This window comes from Gavia stellata, chromosome 2 (genome assembly GCF_030936135.1).
Source record: "Gavia stellata isolate bGavSte3 chromosome 2, bGavSte3.hap2, whole genome shotgun sequence".
Taxonomy (NCBI): Eukaryota; Metazoa; Chordata; class Aves; order Gaviiformes; family Gaviidae; genus Gavia; species Gavia stellata.
Window position 1 is genome coordinate 56,274,605 of NC_082595.1, and position 19,802 is coordinate 56,294,406.

General features: G+C 35.5%; 1 protein-coding gene across 1 annotated transcript in view; it reads left to right on the forward strand.

The window, feature by feature from the left end:
- The window catches only part of TBC1D32 (TBC1 domain family member 32), an 83,772-nt gene that overhangs the window by 36,399 nt on the left and 27,571 nt on the right, over positions 1-19,802 (forward strand). Inside the window, exons 23-26 of the mRNA XM_059833332.1 lie at positions 5,913-6,035; positions 7,267-7,375; positions 8,224-8,317; positions 18,091-18,216. Coding sequence (XP_059689315.1) covers positions 5,913-6,035; positions 7,267-7,375; positions 8,224-8,317; positions 18,091-18,216 — 452 coding nt within the window. The remainder of the gene's footprint in view (positions 1-5,912; positions 6,036-7,266; positions 7,376-8,223; positions 8,318-18,090; positions 18,217-19,802) is intronic.

Here is a 19,802-nt window from a genome sequence, read left to right on the forward strand (position 1 = left end):
ATTCTCATGCCACATCCTGTGACATTCAACATCCTTATGTCTTTGTGAACAGAAGAAAGCCATTTTCACAGAGCTCTTCTTCTTGAGGGGAGGAAGGAGTATGGTAAGAGAGGGGAGTAATTGAGCCTGACAGTATTTATTTCTTCCTCCAAATCTACCAGATTTGAATTCTTATGATGGCAGCATGAAAGACTTATGTAGTCCTCCAGTTATTTTCTACCAAACCTTTTTCAATTAAATAAGGAGAATTGCTTGAGTTAATAATATATTTTCTATTATTTTAAGTGTGTTTTCTGTTTAGTAAGTGATATACAGTTCTTTGGAAACAAACCTCTTCCTTTCAAATGTGCATGCTGGATGTGTATGGGGGAAAAGACTTCAGCAGTAGTGATCACTGGAGAGTGTGTGTGTCCTGTAAATCTTGGACCCCCTGTTTAATAATCCAAAGGTAAAAGAAGACAGAGTGTACATTAGTATTGATGGGGATTTGCAAGAGGATTATGTTGGCCTGCTTCCACATCATGTAGTTATACAGTTAATTCATTTTTTTGTTAGTTTATAAGTTAATAGAAGTTTATTAATTCAAAAACAATTTATAATTAATAAAATAGGACAACAGATTCTGTGATAGGATTATGTCACTTATTTGTTGTTTTGTTTTTTTTTTCTTTACTTCAGTGAGGGAAATTAAAATGCTTCACTTCCTGTAATTTAAAATCTGCTTCGTTTCAGAGTCCTCTAGGCTGGCAAGTGATGCTCATGAAAAGCATTTTTGTTTAGCTAGGGAAACTCTTACCATTAGCAATCACATTACATGTGATTTGTAAGTGCATTGTAAGCTAAAGTGCTGTGGCTGCTCTTTTGAAAATCTTTTCATGTGGAAAACATTGTAAGGAATATATCAGTCCCTGAGTTTTCTTACTGGGAAAAACATGACTGCCCTGAGGTGGTAGCTTCCAGTGCCCCAGGCATCAGAGGTGTAATTCAGTGTATTGATAAGTACTCTGTATCCAGAAGATCTCTCATTTTTCAAAACCACGATAAGCATTGCCTTCAGTGGGACAATTAAAAGCCTTGATTCTTTAGATAGACCATATGCAGAGTCACGTTCTCTCTGCTCATTACTAATGCCCTTTGTTCCGTTTGCAAAGGCAGTGTGCAAAACTTTGCATGGCTGAAGTTTCCAAGTGCCCCTTGTGTTCTAATGCTGACTAGGTAGCTTTTGGCTTTTTTTTTTTTGCTAGCCATTTGCCTTTGTCTACTGGTCTGACACACTTGACAGTAATTGCCGCTTGCTGGATCAATGTTCTCATTGGACCTCAGGCTGTTACTCAAAGCATAACAAAAAATAAATCAAATTAGTAATGTAGGCTCTGATGTTAAATGTTTTGAGGCTGTCCCCCACGATGATGACACTGGAATTATTTAATGACAATTTTGCTTTGGGTTTCTCTGTTGGTATACATATTCATTTAGCACGAAGGAGGTCCTGCTACTGCAAAGAGGTTCCAGTCCTTGTTTTTTTCCACTTACATTTTTAATATTGATTCCTGGGAGAAAAAAAAAAGACCTTACCTTGTCCCATAGCTGAGCTCTTTACAAATGTCATACTGTATATTTTGCACGGGCTTGAATCAGCCGTGCTTGTATCTATAGAAGGCAGTAACTGCAAGCCAAAAGAAAACCTTTTACTAAAGACCAGTTTAGCCCACCATTTTAGGGTCACAGCACTGGAACACCTTATAGAGAGCACAGACGCAAGCATTTCAGGTTTGGTTAGCCATTGCACACTGCCTGAACACATACATTACTGAAATTGCAGTATAGGTTACTTTGGATGTGCCGGTTTCTTTTTTCCCTATAGTGGATGGACTTCTGCTTATAGCATGAAATTTTATCTTCTTTTGCTAGGACTATGTACTGGCTGGGATGGAGTTAATTTTCTTCACAGCAGCCCACATGGTGCTGTGTCTTGGATTTGTGACTAAAACAGTATTGATAACACACTCGTTTTGGCTGACACTGTGCAAGCACTGCTCAGCAACAGGACTTTCTTTTTTTCCCCCACTACCCAGGAAATAGGCTAGGGGTGTGCGAGAGGCTGGGAATGAATGCAGCTGGGACAGCCGACCTGAATTACCAGAAGGGTGTTCTATACCATATAACGTCACCCTCAGCAATAAAAACTGTAGGGGTGGGGGGTTGGTCTTGCAGGTAGCCATTGCTCAGAGACTGGCTAGGCATTGGTCTGCTTGTGGGAGGTGGGGAGTGAGTGAGCAACTGGGTGAGTGCTTAATTGCTGGCTGGTGTCAACCCACCACAGGCTGTTAGAACTGCTGTATCCAAGAACAGTGTCTTGCATCTTTCACTGCAGCTGGGCATTTGCAGGCATCCCTGAAGTGAGGACAGAGCATCAGATTGGCTTTGGAAAGAACATATGTTACAAAAGTAAGGAGGAATAGTATATGGGAGTGTAGTGGGAACGGCAGAAAACTGGAATTGTTTTACCATAATAAAGGTAGTGTCTGAGAGAGGTATGATTTGAAGTTGGGAAAAAAAAGACAACTGAGAAAATGGGAGTACAGGAAACTTCATATTATTTTGTGTTCTTAAAAGGAACTCATAGAAAAATATTGAGAAATATGATAATAAGCTGTCCTCATAATGGGTGTTTTTAGCACTCAGAGAAATTCTGTGTTTAATGGTGGTTTAATGATATTATTTTCAGGTGAAAAAAATTAGAGAGGCAATATAAAAATTAACAAGGTTTTTTTAGCAGCTAGAATTACTTACTAGCTGTTTTATGTTCCATGAAGGACCTTCTGTTCTGCCATAGTTAAAGAAGTCATTATGATTCCACTTACCAAAACCAAGGAGACAGTCAGTTTACATAAGTACACAAGTACTAGTTAGCATGCCTTCTTTCAGACTAGAGATTTCTACAGGGAAGTATTTGTTGTGAAATTATAGTTGAAGGGGGAGAATCCAGGGAGCACCCTCCAAGAAAGGCAGGGATGACATAGGACAGGAAATGCAGAATTCAGAAACAAAATTACTTATTACTACCATATTTTCACAACTATGTTATGTATTTTGTTTTTTCTGACTTCATCTAAAATTACTGGTCTATAAAAGACTGCCTTCAGATCATCTTTTGTTTTATCTGTATTGCAGTTTGTTCCTTAGAATATGGTATATCTTTTTAGTAGTTTTCACAGAATTATAGAATCAGGATTGAAAGGGAGGTTGAAGATTGTGTAGTCCAACTGCTCTGCTCAAAGTGGGTACGACTAGAGAGCATTACTCAGGGCTGTGTCCAGTCTGGTTTAGAATATCTCCAAGACTCCTGATCCTGCAATATCTCTGAGCAACCCGTTCCACTGTTTCACCACCGTCACAGTATGTTAAAATGGAATTTCCTGTGTTTCAATTCATGCCCATTGCCTCTTGTCCTTTCACTGGGTACCACTGAGAAGAGTCTGGCTCCATCTTCTTCAAACCCTCCTGTCAGATATTTCTACACACCGACAAGAGCCTTCTCTTCTCCAGACTGAGCAGTCCCAGCTCTCTCAGCTTCTTTCCCTATGTCAGATGGCCCAAGTCCTTAACGATCTTTGTGCCCTTTTGCTGGACCTGCTCCAGTGTGTCCATGCCATTCTTTTACTGGGGAGCCAGCACTGGACCCAGCACTCCAGGTATGACCTCACCAGTACTGATAGAGGGGAAGGGTCACCTCCCTCCCATGACCTTCTGGCAGCAGTCTTCCCTACCCAGCCCAGGATGCTGTTGGTCTTCAAGGGCATGTTGCTGTCTCATGTACAACCTATTGTCCACCAGGACCCCCAGATCCTTGTCTGCAAAGCTGCTTTCTAACTGGTCAGCCCCCAGCCTGTACTGTTGCATGGGGTTATTCCTTCTCAGGTACAAGACCTTGCATCAAAGCATATCTTCCAATTTTCAGCAACATTTAGGTTGGGAATTCTATCTTCTTCTTTAAAAACAAAGTTTTTAAATATATCTCAAAAAGATATGCTTTGATTTTATTGTATTGTATCTGTCAAGGTTTTATATGTTTTCATAAGCATGCACTCCATAGATAGTATATTGAGCTGGGTGGTCTGATCCAATTCTTATGTTCCAAACGCAATTAAAAACAAAGAAAAATTCCACAGCCATATTCAAGGATGCTCACAGACATGCACACTATAAAATGTGGGTTTTTTTAGTTTCAAACTTTAGTCTCTACATTTATGACTTCGGAAGGTAAAGCAATGGAATATTACCTTTAACCAAATATCTGTACTTCAGTGATGGCATTTTTAAATGGATTTTTCCATGTAGATGAAAATTTCATTTGAATGCCTCAGCAGAGGCTGCTTATGTTAGATCTCATGTATTTTGTCATTTATCCTACCACTGTCCCTTCTACCTAATTTAATTTGCTTGTGGTTTGTTTTATTTTTTTTTTTCTGCATTCTGTATCAGAGATGTTATAAGCATTCTCAGCCATCCGTCTTCTCCCAAGTGGTTTTTAACTGCTGGAAACAGGTTCTTTTGCCATTTAAAATTACCATACTTAACAGAATAAATGGTCCGTCTTCATAATGGTTTCAGTGTTCTTTTTATGGATTTTTCTTTTATATAATAATAAAAAAAAAATTATAGTTGAACTGTCATTTCTTCTTCTGTGATTTAGAAAAGTACTGGTAACAAATCGATTTCAGGAAATAGTTAACGTAAAATAAATAAAACTTGAAGAGGACTGAACCTGAACAGATCAAGTTATATTAAAAAAACAACAGAAGAAAAAGGCATATTAACATTTTGATTATTTAATCCGTAGCCACAATTGTGTGAATTTGCAGGTGTTAAATTATCCAGTGAATGGCTTGCAAATTTTTGCTATTGTCAGTAGAAGCATATTAGGAAATACATGGAAGAAAATAAGCATTGAGTAGCAGACTACAAATTTCAAACAATATGTATTCTCTAGTTCATACCAAGTCTTATGTGAATGCAAAATATAACGCTGATCAGACTTAATTTATGTTGTGTTTTATGACTGTGATAAAACAGAAAATAAAAATAGCAACAAGAATGTTTAGTCATATTATTTTCCATGAACAGGAAACATTCAATGAAATTATTCTGTTGCTGTGTTAGAGTGAATAGATGATTTAAAAAAAAAATAGGAGTAATATGATTTGGATTGACTTACATCAGATTTATATGAAATATTTTGGAGTACTTTCACTGTTAATTTGCCCTGAGGTTATAAAAGAAAACTGTATCTAATGTGCTGTCATGTGCTTTTGTGATTATTAACTTCATTTGCTGTTGTTTTGAGTTTCTCTGAAATAAAAAACACAGCAGATTTGTCAGTTCTGTTACATGTTACATCTTCTATTGCTTTTGAACTGAGTTAAATTTGATTGTACAGAAGTGGTTAAAAGCCTGTTTTCTAAAGGAAAGACGTATTTTATCTCCCTCCCTTCCCCCTGCTTTAGACAACCTGATTCTAAGTTGTCTTAGCAGCCTATTACTGTGTAATTTCTTGACATTTCACATGGAATGACTTATTAAATCTGTGTCACTTTTGTTATTCTGTGATACAAACTCAAAAGCAGACTGAGCTGACCAGTGAATATTTTCTTTGATTGTTCAGTGCACATGCAAAATCTGTTGGGAACCATTCCCTGTTTGCTCAAGGCTGTGCCACTTGAGTGGCTAAAAAAGATATAGAAGAGTGTTCCTGACCCAGTTCTGTCTGGGTATTTTTCAGACACTGCAAGTTTTTTGGTGTTTTTTTTCTCCTTCCATTTTGAGATCTCATAAACGTGTTCGCCTTTGTCTTACTTTGTATTACTGGATTCCTGACTGATGTGCTACCATTTCAATGTGTCCTTCTGCAGGTTGTTAAATGTACTATGCTGTGAGCTCAATACTCTCTTACTCTTGGAGACTCAGTATAAGGTGTCCCAAGTTTTACTAACTGCTCAGGAGGAAAATGTCACAGAAAGTTCAGAAGGAGCAGGGTAAGAAGTGACTGATTTAATTGTTATTTTAACTATCAAACTTTTCTCCTGAGACTAAATACATTAATACCTTAGTGGCTTTCAGCATACAAATGCTCTCACTCAAGTTGTCTTCTAATGTGCACAAATTTACTTACATGCAGGTTTGTCATCAATCTTAAATTATGAAAAGATACAAGTCTTGTTCTTTCTCCCATGTCCACCTCAAAAGTGTAAGAATTAAAAAAGCAATTATTTTTCCCATTTTTATTTGTGTTTGTGTTAATCTTACTTCTTAAAAAAAAAAAAGTGCAAAATTTGTGGATGTAAATATGCCTTTTTAATTTTATATTATTCTTTTATGTTAGGTATATAATATAAAATTGGGGTATTTTAATGTTTATGAATTAAAGGCATCATCAGTACTTTGTTTTTTGTTTTATTTATTTATTTATTTCTAACTTAGTCAACTCTCCAACTTCTGTGACTTTCCATTACTGACTTTAAATAAAATTGCACAATACATCTTTTCAAAAGGAAAAGTGTATTTTTTGGGACAGAAGTGGACAGTCATTTAGTCACAGACATTTTGTCCTTTCTCTCAGCATGCTGAATTTTGAGAAATTTCTTCTTACTGTTTTCTGTATGGGACCAGTACAGAGTTTAAATCAAACAGTATGGGTGAAATCTCAGCAGATATAGGTGATTGTTGTATACTATTTTAGGATGAAACCTACTATTTCCTTACTAAGAAAAAAGCTGTAGGAAACTTGGTGTATAAAAACTGACTTCTATTCCTTTTAAAACGTTTTGCATGTTGGGCTACACAGTGGCTTCAGAGAGCAAGTTGGCCATGTGTTAAGTTATGAATAACTCTGCTTATTTGTGACAGCAGAAATTTGCTGGTAGGCCAAATAAAGAGCAAATTTTGATGGTCTGTTAACTGTCTCTGCCCTAATTACTGAGCATGTGGGCATAACAAAGTTTACAAAGTTTTCTACTGTTTTTTGTCCAGTAATTGCTCAGATGTTTCCAATCAGCAGTAGGTCGGGAAGTACGAAATTAGGATAATGCTTGCAGACATCTCAAAATACTTCATATTTCTGTTTTGTTCTTTATGCCTATGTGTTTTCCAGGTTGTGTATCCTTGAAGGTATCCTTGTTCATTAAAGTTTTCTGAATTAAAATAGTTGGTAAATCAAAGTGATTCTGATTTTTTGAGGTTTTTGGGTTCTGTTTGTTTTTTTCACAGAGATTTTATAATTGATGGTCTATCAGTGGAGAGAAACCATGTTCTTGTAAGAATAAATCTGATTGGAGGACCACAGGAAAGGATTTTGCCTTTGAGAGTACTAGATAAGGTTAGAATCTGAAGTTTAACAGTTTCTTTCCATAACTCCTCCATTAGTTGAACATTTTTGCTGATAATTCAGCATGTGGAAATTTACTTAATATTAAGAAATACCAGTCCACCTTTAGCTTTATAAAGGGCTAAAATTTTTAAGAAGCCATACACTGAAAAAATACATTGTTCCCACTATCTGGGGATTGGCATGTTCCTAGGACATATCACTTTCAGATGAAGTGTTTATATTGCTCCATTTTAATATTACTTTTCATACTATAAAAGTGAATACGATTTGTCTATTTTTTACTTATATATTTCTGTCTTTATTAGCTTTCCATTTGTTATATCTTCCTTTTATTTGATATTTTTTCCATGCTTGGGTTTTCATCTGTAGTATCTAATACCTGGAGCTTTCATCGATGTTCTAACAATACAGTGTTTGTGAAGCAGCTCCTTTAAATGTTCTGCTTCTCACTGGCTGTCAGTCTCATAAAGATGAAATGCAAATTACTGTCAGCACAGCAAAGACAGCTAGATCAATGTATAAAATTGGAAATACAGTTTTGTGGGGTTTTTTATTTTTATAAAAACTGCAATTTCCTTTTTGGTTCGAAAAAAGAACTGTAAGATCAAAACTGTCAGTGGTATATACTGGAAAAAATTCTGGCTCAAATGCTTTTTGGATTTTGTATCCCTTTTTTTTTTTTTTTTTTTTAGTTACGAAGTATCTCATTGCAAATTGTATTCTCGAGCATAATTTTGGTGCATAGGCAATAATTCTGGGAACTTTACCTGTGTGTTAAGCGAGCAAATGCTATTAATTACTCTCATAAATTAATTTCTTTCTGGTCCTGTTTCTAGGGCAGTGATCCATATCCTTGGCCAATGTTTTCATCATTCCCTTTGCCAAAGTGCTATCTTGCAGAAATTCCTAGAAAAGCTGAATTCAGACAAGGTACATACAAAGCTTGAAAGAAGTGTAGATGTCAAACAAGCATCTCTGTTGATTTAAAAATTTTTTTTCCTTCCTCCTCACCCTCCATCTGCCCATCCCCCAGATCATAATCTCATAAGTACCTAAGGATTTTTTTATTGTTGGCTGCATTTGTAGCTAAATAAGTTCGTTTGGTTTTGCTTGTCTGCCTTTGTGCAACTGTCAATCTGCAAAGCTCTGTTTAGTGATCTAATTCTTATGCAAACTTCAAGATTAACCTTTTGGCTCGTCTCAGGTGGGTGACTCTTGAGATGTATTTATATCATCTCTCTAGTAACTGAAGCAAGACAGTATGGTTAAGCTACTAATTTTTTGTACACTATTTTCATGATTCAGACCCCTGTGTTTACAAAGCTTGGTGGTGTGTGAAATAGACAGCGTTTAGGATAGTTGGTTTTCACACTGAACATCAGTTTGGAATGTGGGCAGACTGAAGAATCCTTTGAAGAGCTATCTGGGCAAAGCAGTTTAATTCATACAGAGAAACCCTTTTAAGGATTTTTAATTTGCATAGACAATGCAAAATAGTTTATAGTAAATAAATAATTCTTTCTATTTGTTTATGTTTACTGTATCCTTGAGATGTACTTATTAGAAATTATTTGTGAATTTCCTTAGCAGATACAGATTTTAAAAAGTGATAGAAATTCTACGTTAACTGTAGAATACAAAATAGTCTGTTTATAAATACCTAGAAAAAACTAAAAAAAAAGTGATGCCCTTCTCTGATAAGAGGAAAGGCTGTGTAGTTATAAAAGAAGGGAATTTTCTGTATCTAAACTTCGGTAATCCTGTTCCAGGCTTCCCAAGGTAATTTTCATAAAACAACAATCAAATCACCGTAAAGTGGGTATCCGGTTGTTTTAAATATGTCTTTAAGGAGGTGTCGTGGTTTAAGCCCAGCTGGCAACTAAGCACCACACAGCCGCTCGCTCACTCCCCCCCCTGCCCCAGTGGGATGGGGGAGAGAATAGGAAAGGTAAAAGCGAGAAAACTCGTGGGTTGAGATAAAAACAGTTTAATAAATGAAATGAAGTAAAATAATAATAATAATAATGATAATAAAAATTGTAATGAAAACAACAACAAACAAGAAAGGCAAGTGATGCAAATGAAAACAATTGCTCACCACCCTCCGACCGATGCCCAGCCCAAGCAGCGGTCCCCCGGCCAGCCTTCCCCCTAGTTTATATACTGAGCATGACATCATATGGTATGGAATATCCCTTTGGTCAGTTGTGGTCAGCTGTCCCGGCTGTGTCCCCTCCCAACTTCTTGTGCACCCCCAGCCTACTTGCTGGCGGGGCGGTGTGAGAAGCAGAAAAGGCCTTGACTCTGTGTAAGCACTGCTCAGCAGTAACTAAAACATCCCTGTGTATCAATACTGTTTTTAGTACAAATCCAAAACACAGCCCTATACTAGCTACTATGAAGAAAATTAACTCTATCCCAGCCAAAACCAGCACAGGAGGCAGGTAGTATTGCACTTGGATTGGAAAAGCATATTTTATTGTAGCCCACAGAACCTCTCTGTTCTCTTGTTCAGAGCAATTCTGTTGCTCATCGTTAACAAGTGGGATAATGGAATGGAGATTGCAGTTGTCACTTTTGTGGATGACAACCAGCTAGGAAAGCTAGGGTAAAACTTTTTGACTAACAGTAAATTTGCTGAAATGAAGTTTCAGAGGTTTTCAAAGGTTTGCAAATGTGTTTGATAAAGTATTGAAATATTTTTTTAAATGACATTTTTTGATATTAAGGGTTACTGAAGTAAAAGACTATAGAAAAATGAACAGAACATTTAGTTTCAAAGTGAAAATATTTTGTGTTTGCTGTTTGAAAAAAAAAAAGGGAAAACAAAACATTGACAGTGTTAAATTTCAGTTCTCATTTAAAAAAAAAAAAAATTCTTCCACCAAACTGTGAATATCTGAATGCCAGATTGAATCTTTCAGAATGTGTAAATTATTTTGAAATAAAGTATCAGAATAAATAGATCAAAAATGAAAAGAATGAAATTAATAAATTGCTATTTCCAGTGCTTGGGGAAAAAAGAAATCAAGAGCATGAGTAGAAGATGGGGAATATCTGAACTGTATTCTTCAGCACTACAGTAAGGCAGTGATAGGAATGCTCTTTCACAAGAGAGGTTAAAAGTATGATTATGAGAAAGATCTGTGAGTTACTTTTATACAAGACAGAAGATTGTCTTTGTCAGTTGAAGGTGGTGAGTACCTGGGTGGAGTACATCTAGCACGGGCACTGCAGTCTAAGGAAAATAGATATGTTTGAGGGATTCTAGAGCACAGCTACAGATCATGACTTTGAAATGTGATATGCAAGTATAGATTGAAATAATTGGAACTGGCTAATGCTGAAAAGACAGAGATCATGCAAGTCTCTTAGTATGTTAAAAGCAGTTACAAGGAGGGCAGATTGATTGTTTTCTATGTCCCTGTGCAGAAAAAGGAATAGTTGGCTTACTTCGCAGTAAAGATTTGTTACAAACTAATAATAATAAAAAAATCTAGTAGGATACATCTGGAAGTCATCATCACTGGAGGTTTTAAGAACATCTTTGATGTTGTGAATATTCAGAATTCATGGTGTGTGTTACTTACACAACTTTCCTGGAGGCTTTAAAAGCAGTTTAGACAAATACTTGTTAAATTTTAATTCTGCTTCAGTGCAAGATGGACAGGGTTCACACAAACTTTTGAATGGCAAGAGTTCTGCAGCCTTGCAAACACTTGTACATCATATGAGTGGGAATGCATGACTGCTTTGTTATACCTGTCACCAGTGATCGAAGGCCAGCACGATGTTTCTGTGATTTGCTGAAGCTGTTTCCATTCAGATTTCATGCTGTGATGTTTCATTGTGCAGTAACCTGTGCAGTATCATTCCTGTCCTCTTTTTGGGGTGTTCCTATTACATGAATCATTATGACTACTAGATTCTTAGCACCGTTAAAGAATGTACAGTTTCTTTGGCTGAAAAGGCTGTAACTGTAGGTTTTATTCTGTCTGTCCTGACCTCTTATTTACCTCCTCACTTACTACCCAGGTGACATGGACACCTGAAGGGAAGCTTACATTTTCTTTCTCCTTTGAAAATTGGTCCTGTGTCCATCATGTAATTGTGATGTCAGCTATAAAAACACAACCTGAGTTATTTTTGTTTTTTTTTAATATATATAGAACAGATGTTGGAGATGGCTGGGGGGGAGGGGAAAAAAAAAGATGCACAGATGTGCACTTAGATATGATACTGCTGTCCCTGAACGTGTTTATCTTCTAACCCTCCCTTTAGATGGAGTTGAAGGACAGATGCAATAACAGAACCTTTGTTTCCCAGGGGTGTCTATCAACTAATAGAAGTTGCCTTTCTGAGTGCAAGCTGAAATTACTCACTGAATATTTTGGAACTAGCGTGGCTGTTGCTTATTGAAAAGATTATGTACTACTGAGGTCAGGGAACAGGAAACTTCATTTCCAGAGCCCTAGACCTCATGTAGCCTGTGCATGTATCTAGTGTAATGGAAACCATAGATAAAACCGAAAGTAGCATATGAGGGGTGGTCACTGAAAAGGACTTATTCACACTGAGTTTTCTATGAAGAAAACCCAAGAAATAGTGTTGGTTTTTTTCTTCCCTCTCTAAATTCTTTTGAAAGACAGTGGTAAACATGCAACACTGGCACCTTTTTGGTTGTTCAATTTGGAGGGGAAAAGGGGAAGGACTAATTAGCTGTAAAAAAAAAACAGAGCAGTGCTAACTCTGCGGAGTGTCTTGAACGTGTTTCCCAGCACCAAGGCCTGAAGGCTGCGTCTTGGAGGACTTTTTTTTAACACTCTTGCTATTATTCTGTGCTGATGTAGTGCTCACAAACACTGGCAACTGGATATTTTGCCTCACTGGATCGAAAATGAAACTATCATGATTTATGCTGGTAAAATTAGTAACTGCATTGGAGTAGTGGAGTAATTCCTCCATTTCATGATGACACTTTGAATGGGTAGACACACCCAAAAAGTATATTTGTATTTGAGGAAAATCTGTAGTGCATCACTCTCTACAAATATCTGCCCAGGCTTTACAGATGTTAGGCATTTGCCTGTATGGTATATGTGTCTGTAGGAAAGGATATATGGAAAAATAAACTTGCTGGGTTGTGTATTATTAATAGGCATTAATTATTTCAGCCAGTATTTAGAGTTGTAAAACTATTGGATAGCAGTATATTAATGGTTCACTTCTGTCAAAGGTAATTTATAGTGAAGCTTCAGATGATTTATGGGGATCATTACTTACATGTGGAAATAAATTATGCAATTTCCACCTGTTTACACTGCAGCACGATACCCTGTTGCTTTTCTTTTGTCTTAATTGTTCAATTATTATTTCAGTAAGGTAATTTGAGGAAGAACTATTAAGTGGTTTTCAAAGACTGATATAGTCCTTTGTTATTCAGGATACAACTTTTAAAAATAATGATTTTTTTACCTGTAATATTAACTGCACTGTAGGTTATTAAAAGCTAAACTTTTTAGAACTGTATTAAACTATAATACTCACTCTTCTATTTGCACAGATCTATTTTCCTTTTCTTCTCCTAGCTCTGCAGTTATGACAGTTGGTTATGAGTGTGACTGAAGAATAGTGTCCAAAATTGTCCTGCAATGATGCATTCACTGCTTTGCATTTCCATATACATACGCACCCTATCATTCATTAATCTTTCTCTCTTCCTGACTCATGCAGTCCAGAATTGCTATGAAAAATCTTCTGTGATAATGTTCTTAAAGTCTTTAGATGTTTTATCTCAGCCACTGTTCTGAGTTCTTTGCTTTGTACTCTAACTTGAATGGGAATATGCTGACATTTTTCTGTTTGTGTTTTTTTTTTTAAATCAGATTTCTTTTCAGCCATGTATTTTGATACCTGCCTAAAACTAGCAGTCTCTCTTTTTTAAATTGTTTTTAAACTTTCTCTGTCAAAGAACCAGCTCTATTAGGTTTCCTGTTATCCCTTATAATTTCACATAAATGTCTTCATCACCTTCACTTCTTTGACTTGTCCTCCTGTTTTATTTTTGGCTCAGTATTCATGTATGAGCCCATTATCTTCCACTCTTTAAGAAGTCCACTGAATTAATGAAAGATGAAAGAGAAATAAGTGGACAGGTCTATCAGAAATGTACACAGGCTTTCCTAAAACATATAGCCTTCTATGGATTTGTTTTCATGTAGTAGTCAAATATAATATGGTCAGGTTATTCATTATCTCTGAATTTAGATTTTGAAATAAGATACATATGGATTTACAGATCTTAGTTTCTTAGTCACAAAAAACCACTTTTATCACAAAACACAATCAGATGAGAAAGCGCTTGTGGCATTTCTGATGTTTTCTAGAACATTTATGAGTTTTCCTAGGTCTTACCCACTTTAGACACAAAAGCTAGCTGCAGAATTATTTGAAGAATTATAAAGCAGCATCTTCTAGGGAATGAGATCAGTTTAAACTTGCAGAAAGTTATGGTGTGGTGGTTCAGATTTCATATATGCAGGTAACTGTAGGTTATTTATAGTGCGGTTCCGTAGCTTCATAAACTAGTAAACATGGTTATTTTTTTTTGACGAGGCTACACAAAGCAACTAGTGCTAGCACAAAGGAAGGGATGGGATGGCAAAACATAAGCACATATGAGGAAGAAGGCAGGACTACAGCAGATGAATTAAATTGATATAAACTTCTCTTCAATCACACTGTTAGGGTATGATTTCTTGTTACGGTTGAGCATATTTAAAAGCTCACTATTATCAGAAGAGGAAGGTCTTACTTATTTCCTTCCTCACTTTTTCTTTTCTTTCTATTGCTTTTTTAATGACAAGAGAAGTGAATGGTTTAGCTGGAAGAAAATAAGATACTGTGAGTTTCCACAATATGATACCAGTTACAGTATGTAATGGATATATTAAATAGATGGTTATGCTGTAGTATCTTGGTTGCATGGATCTTAAACTTGTTTCTCTGTCATTTGAGTTTGAACATTCCTGTGAGTTCTCTAAGGAACCTAAGTCTTGTATCCTCCTTGACTGGGGAAAAAAATCCATTGGTTATATAAAAACGAGTTCTGGTTTTCAGTAGGTTGCTTACCTGTCTCTATTCTGATGACAGAAATGGAAATTAAGTGTTGACTTGGCAGTTGTGATAGTAGGTAGTTCATATTTTACTGAGAGTATTTACTGTTGGATTTTGTCTCTTCTCTAGACTTTTTGCAGACTGTATACGCATATCTGCATTAGTTATATTTGGTACATATTTGAAGTTGTTTTAAGTTCCTTTTTTATGACAACTACCTTCCCAGAGGAACCTTAAGGCAAATACAGTGGTCCATGGCCTTTAGGAAAATTTCAAAAAAGACTGTAATGCTGTAATCTTTATTTCCTTATCCTATTGTTGGAGTATAAATTAAGATTGTAGAAGGTTACATGTTTAAACAGTACAATTTCGGATGCATTGATGCTGCTAGATATGTACGCATTTCAGCAATCACAAAGTGAAGATTTTATTTTGTAAAACCTGCAGGAGAGGAAGAATATTAGAGAGACAAACTGTGCAAAGAAAAATAGGGGTCAAATCAAGAAGCCAGGAGGAGGCAGCAGAGATGGATGGGCCATGGTCTTGGAGTCCTACTTTCTTGAAATTATTGGGGGATTTTTTTAAGTAGTTTTATTTCCTTCAGAGAAATCAAAATTTCACCCCGGTCTCTGGTAAGTTGACTGAGTACATTTCACCTTGTAGTCTCTGATCCTCATCTGCCAAACTGAATTACTACAATCCTTTAGGAAGTAAAATAACTGTCTAACTTGTAGAGGAGTGTTGCTTTGCAGTTCTAAGATTTTCTTCAGCCTTCACCTATTACAGAAATAGCAGAAAAGGGCAGAGAAAGAACTAGAAATGCTACTGATAATACTATAAGAATAAATCCTTCTTCACATTAAATTTTCATACTCACATAAGCTGTTCTAAGCATCAGTGCATGTTATTTGGAAAGATAACCGAGGATTTAGTTATTTGAGGATGACAAAGGAATTTAATGTTAATTATTTTGGAATAATTATTAATTATAATAATTAAGTTACTATAATCAGCTTTTTTTTAAAATGCTATGTATCATATAATAAATTCCAGTGACAGGGATTCAATTTGTTGATTATAAATCATTAAGGTCTTTAGACCAGCTTAAAATAAATTATATGCAGTATCATAATTCTGTTGAAAATATTCTAATCATCTTAAAAGAATAAGTTAATTTAAAAATAGTATTTTGTTTGTGGAAACAATTGTTGTATTGGAAGACTGAATACTGAAATATTCTAAAGTAAAAGTAACAGCAAGTATTTTAAATAACTGTCAACTGGCTCAAACAGTTGTTGAATCTTTAATCAGAAGTCTCTTTTCATGACAGAACTCATTGCTGTAGTGTTTTTTTCCCAAAATGTAGAAACACAACAAAGGAGAGTTTGCAAGGTATGAAGAACCTTCATCTTAGTAGTATTAGTATAGGCTACGATCCTTTCGTAATGATGGGAACTGCATGGTCACAAAGCAAAGGGATTGCGTACAGTGGGAGTGAGTGCGTGTGCATTTACCTTATTACAGATACCACCTTTATTTTTCCCCTGAAGTTGACCAGAAAATATTTCATAGCAGCATCAAGTACTCTGGGAACCAAGTTGCCTGAGGAGAGGCAATCTGATTGTTTCCATTTTGTAGGGTCAGGATTTTCTGTTAGAAAACTGAGTTTGATCAGTTTTGTCTTACGTAAAATTACTTTATAAAATGACTTGGCATTTGAACTTGAAATTTGTTCTGCCTTCAGAAAAATTGAATTTGAACAGTCAGCCCTTCCCAATATGTTAGCATTTTTAACAGGTCTTGCATATGGGAAGAAATTATTTCCTTTTTGATTTGCCAAAGCATATGTATGCATTCTTCTAATTGCTACCTTGCATATATTATTCAGTGTGCTGTGTCATCATGTGTCATGATAGCTTGCCAATATTCATTGTTCAGTGTGAATTCCAAGATAGACATTTTGTTTGCAGAAGATGTTTGATTTAAAGAAAAAATTCTTAAGTCTTTAAGTACAGACATCATATTGTTGAAAGCCAACTTAACATTTTCATGTATGATTACACATGTTCTATGTTTGTCGCTATGGTTCTTGTGTTTTCAAATGTCTGTGGGACTCAGGTAGTTCTGAAATTTACTGCCTTAGCCTGTGGTGTTTTATTGCAGAAAATTGGTAAAGTATGTGTGATTTCCTCTAACTTAGTAGAAAATAGAGGGGAAAAAAATAGCTTTAGCCAAGAGAGAAAAGAACATACTTACTGTCCTTTTGTCATCGCATCAATGGCAATTTTAATTTTGAAGGCATGTCTCCCTATTGTAAAGAGAGAATGTGTCTTTAATAACAAGCTAAAGTAACAGTAAGGAGCAATCTTTGAAATTCTTTCTTTGTATTTAAAAGGAATCTTTCATAAAGATCTTTTTGTAAACTGTTCCACAAATTTGTTTTATAAGCAAGCTGAACATATAATGAAAAACATTATCTGATACATTTGTGCCTCATATATAAGAATTGTACCAAAAGACTGTGTTTTAATAGTGCTCAGGTAAAAAGTCAAGTATTCAGAAGTTAGAAAATGCCTGAATTATATTGGTGCAGCCTCTGACAGCACCAACAAAGAGCCGTGGCCCTGGGCTGAAGCATATTGGGTGCACCTAGATTCTTCAGAAAACTCAATTTAAAATTCTGAGTTTCTCTAAGTATTAACGCAAAACTTGCAAGGTGACATTTCAGTGACAGCAAAAGTATACTTTTAGTGTAAGCTTTTGTCCCAATTTTAAGTCCTTGTGCTAAAGTTGGGAAACACTGGAGATCATCAGCAAAGCTATTTTAAGAATTCTTATAGCATGGACAGCCCAATGTATTTTCGCAAAATTTACATACATAGGTATGCCTAGCAACCTGAAGGCATACACATATATGCTATAATATCTGCCCATGGAAGCATCTGAAGGAAACCTGCTTACAGAAAGAAGCAGAAATTTTATATGGAACACTGTTATGTTGCTGTCTTATCATCATGCTTCGTTTCATGTTCTACAAAATAGTGCTGCCACCTCATGGTTTTATGATTACACCAGTGATATTTGGTGGAGGATCTTTGCCTATCTTTTTATTTTAGATTCTCAGAGTGGTGAAATTACATGGAAATACCAAACTACTTTCTTTAAAATGTCTTTCCAATTCTTATCATTTCAGGACAGGGAGTTATAACTTTAGGGGAGTTATAAAATGTGCTTCAGTAATGTCTTAAATGTTCAAAACCAAGCAGTAAGTAGAATGAGTATTTCTGTTCTGTATAAAGCAGAATGTCATCAGCTTTAGGACTGTCATAGGATAAAGGATATTTATTTAGTCTTTTCTTCCTAAGGTATGAGGTCTGCCAAAAATACTAGGAAATAACAGAGCTCTCAGCTGCGTCTGACTTTCCTGTTCTTCGTTGAAATGGTTTCTAGTTTCTGAATGCATCTACTTGTCTCTGTGGTACTCTCTAACTAATAACTTATTACTAATGTAGTAAGTTTAAAAGACAGAAAGAAAAAAAAAGCCAAGATTATCATTACAGAATAACACTAATTTTCATTTCTTCTAGATAAAGATCTTGACAAACTCTTATCACTCTTAAAAAGTCCAGAAAAGCAAACTGGGTGGACAGAAGTTTGTAGAAAACAGTTCTGCAAAGTCATGAAAGCCAGACCGGATATCATCAGTGGAACAAGTGAGTATACTTACCGAGTTAAACAGAGCAAGCAAACAGAAGTCTGCTAGTAGGCAATCGTTCTTTAAAGTTTCATTGTCTATACAAGTAGTCAATAATTTTGTGATTATGAAAACTATTTCAATGGGATTTTCCTGAGAAAACAAGGCTTATGCCTCATGTCCTATTATTCTCTCTTTATGGCCATCATCTCTCTCTGTTGGCTGTTTTCAGTGAAATTTGACACAGAAGGAGGGCTCAAATATAAGTCTTTGTTTCAGATCTCTAAAGGGTCCATTATTGAGATACTGAGCAAATGGAAAAGAGAGCCTGAGAGAAAACAGATATTTCCCAGAGATCAGTGAATGACTTTAAGGTGGGTTGGGAAATTATATTAATGGCTATTTTCAGAATTAAGCCATACTAAACATCAAAGAACCCACTCATTCAGGTTTTAATTCATTTTCGTATGTATTTTCTAGTGAAGAGTGCACTCATGCAGGAGAATTGGTATAGATCAATTAAAACAACAAACCAGCCAAAACAAAAACAGCCATCACCCATATGACATAAATCATGAGAAATCAGACATAAGTCACTTGTAGTATCATATAAACTTGTGTAGCAATAAAGAAGGTAGGTGTTTTCAGAAATTGCTGGCTTTCATTTCTGTAAGTATTCTGATTATGGTCAAATGGTCAGTACATAGTCTAGCATTTTGTTTACAGGTGCCAAAGGTTTCCCTTCAAATTCTTTAGGTAAGCAATTAATGCAACTAACAGTGAAGACAAATGGAATATCTTCTATATGGGATCAAAGTAACCCAGCATGTGTGTTTTACATAAGAGACCTGAATTTTATGATAAATTATATAGCACTATAAAAGTTATAGGGCAGTTTCAGAAGCCTTAAGGAAGTAATTTATACAGGACCTGATTTAATACTAAAATAGTTAATGAGAAATTTGTCATTTGTATAATGTTCTTAAAGTCAACAATTATTGAATGTTTCTAAATTCTCTCTAAATTCTGTTCTTATTGCTTGTTTTAAACAAGCTTGAGTCTATAATCCTAGGTGATTGTAAATTAGTCAGATCTTTCACCTTCCGTTTGGAAGAATGTGTGTGTAGACAGAATACATATGTATTTGTATATAAAGCATATATGCACTTATAATGTGCATTATATTGTAGATGTCTACAAATGCATGTATTCAGACAGCTTTGTGAAACAGGTGAACAAATAGAGATTCATAACCATTCAGAAACAACTGAATGTATTTTATTTGAGCTTCTGCTACTATAAGAAAAACAATTTGAAGAGCAGCAATTAAAAAAAACCCTAGATTTTTCTAGCAAAATGGTATGTTTGCTTTTCTTGCATGACTCTGATCTAGTACTTCAGTGAGGGGTTTTTTCGATGTTATATATTGTGAAGCACAAATCATTTAGTCTTTGTAAAACCAATTTTATTTGAATGCAGCGTATTTTCTACACTGATCTTTTCTTGGATCATATGAAATTTTTGTTGAAAATTGTTAGTCTGTCTTCCTGGAGCTAAAAGGAATTATTTGTTGAAAAAATACATTTTTACAAAAAACAGAACATA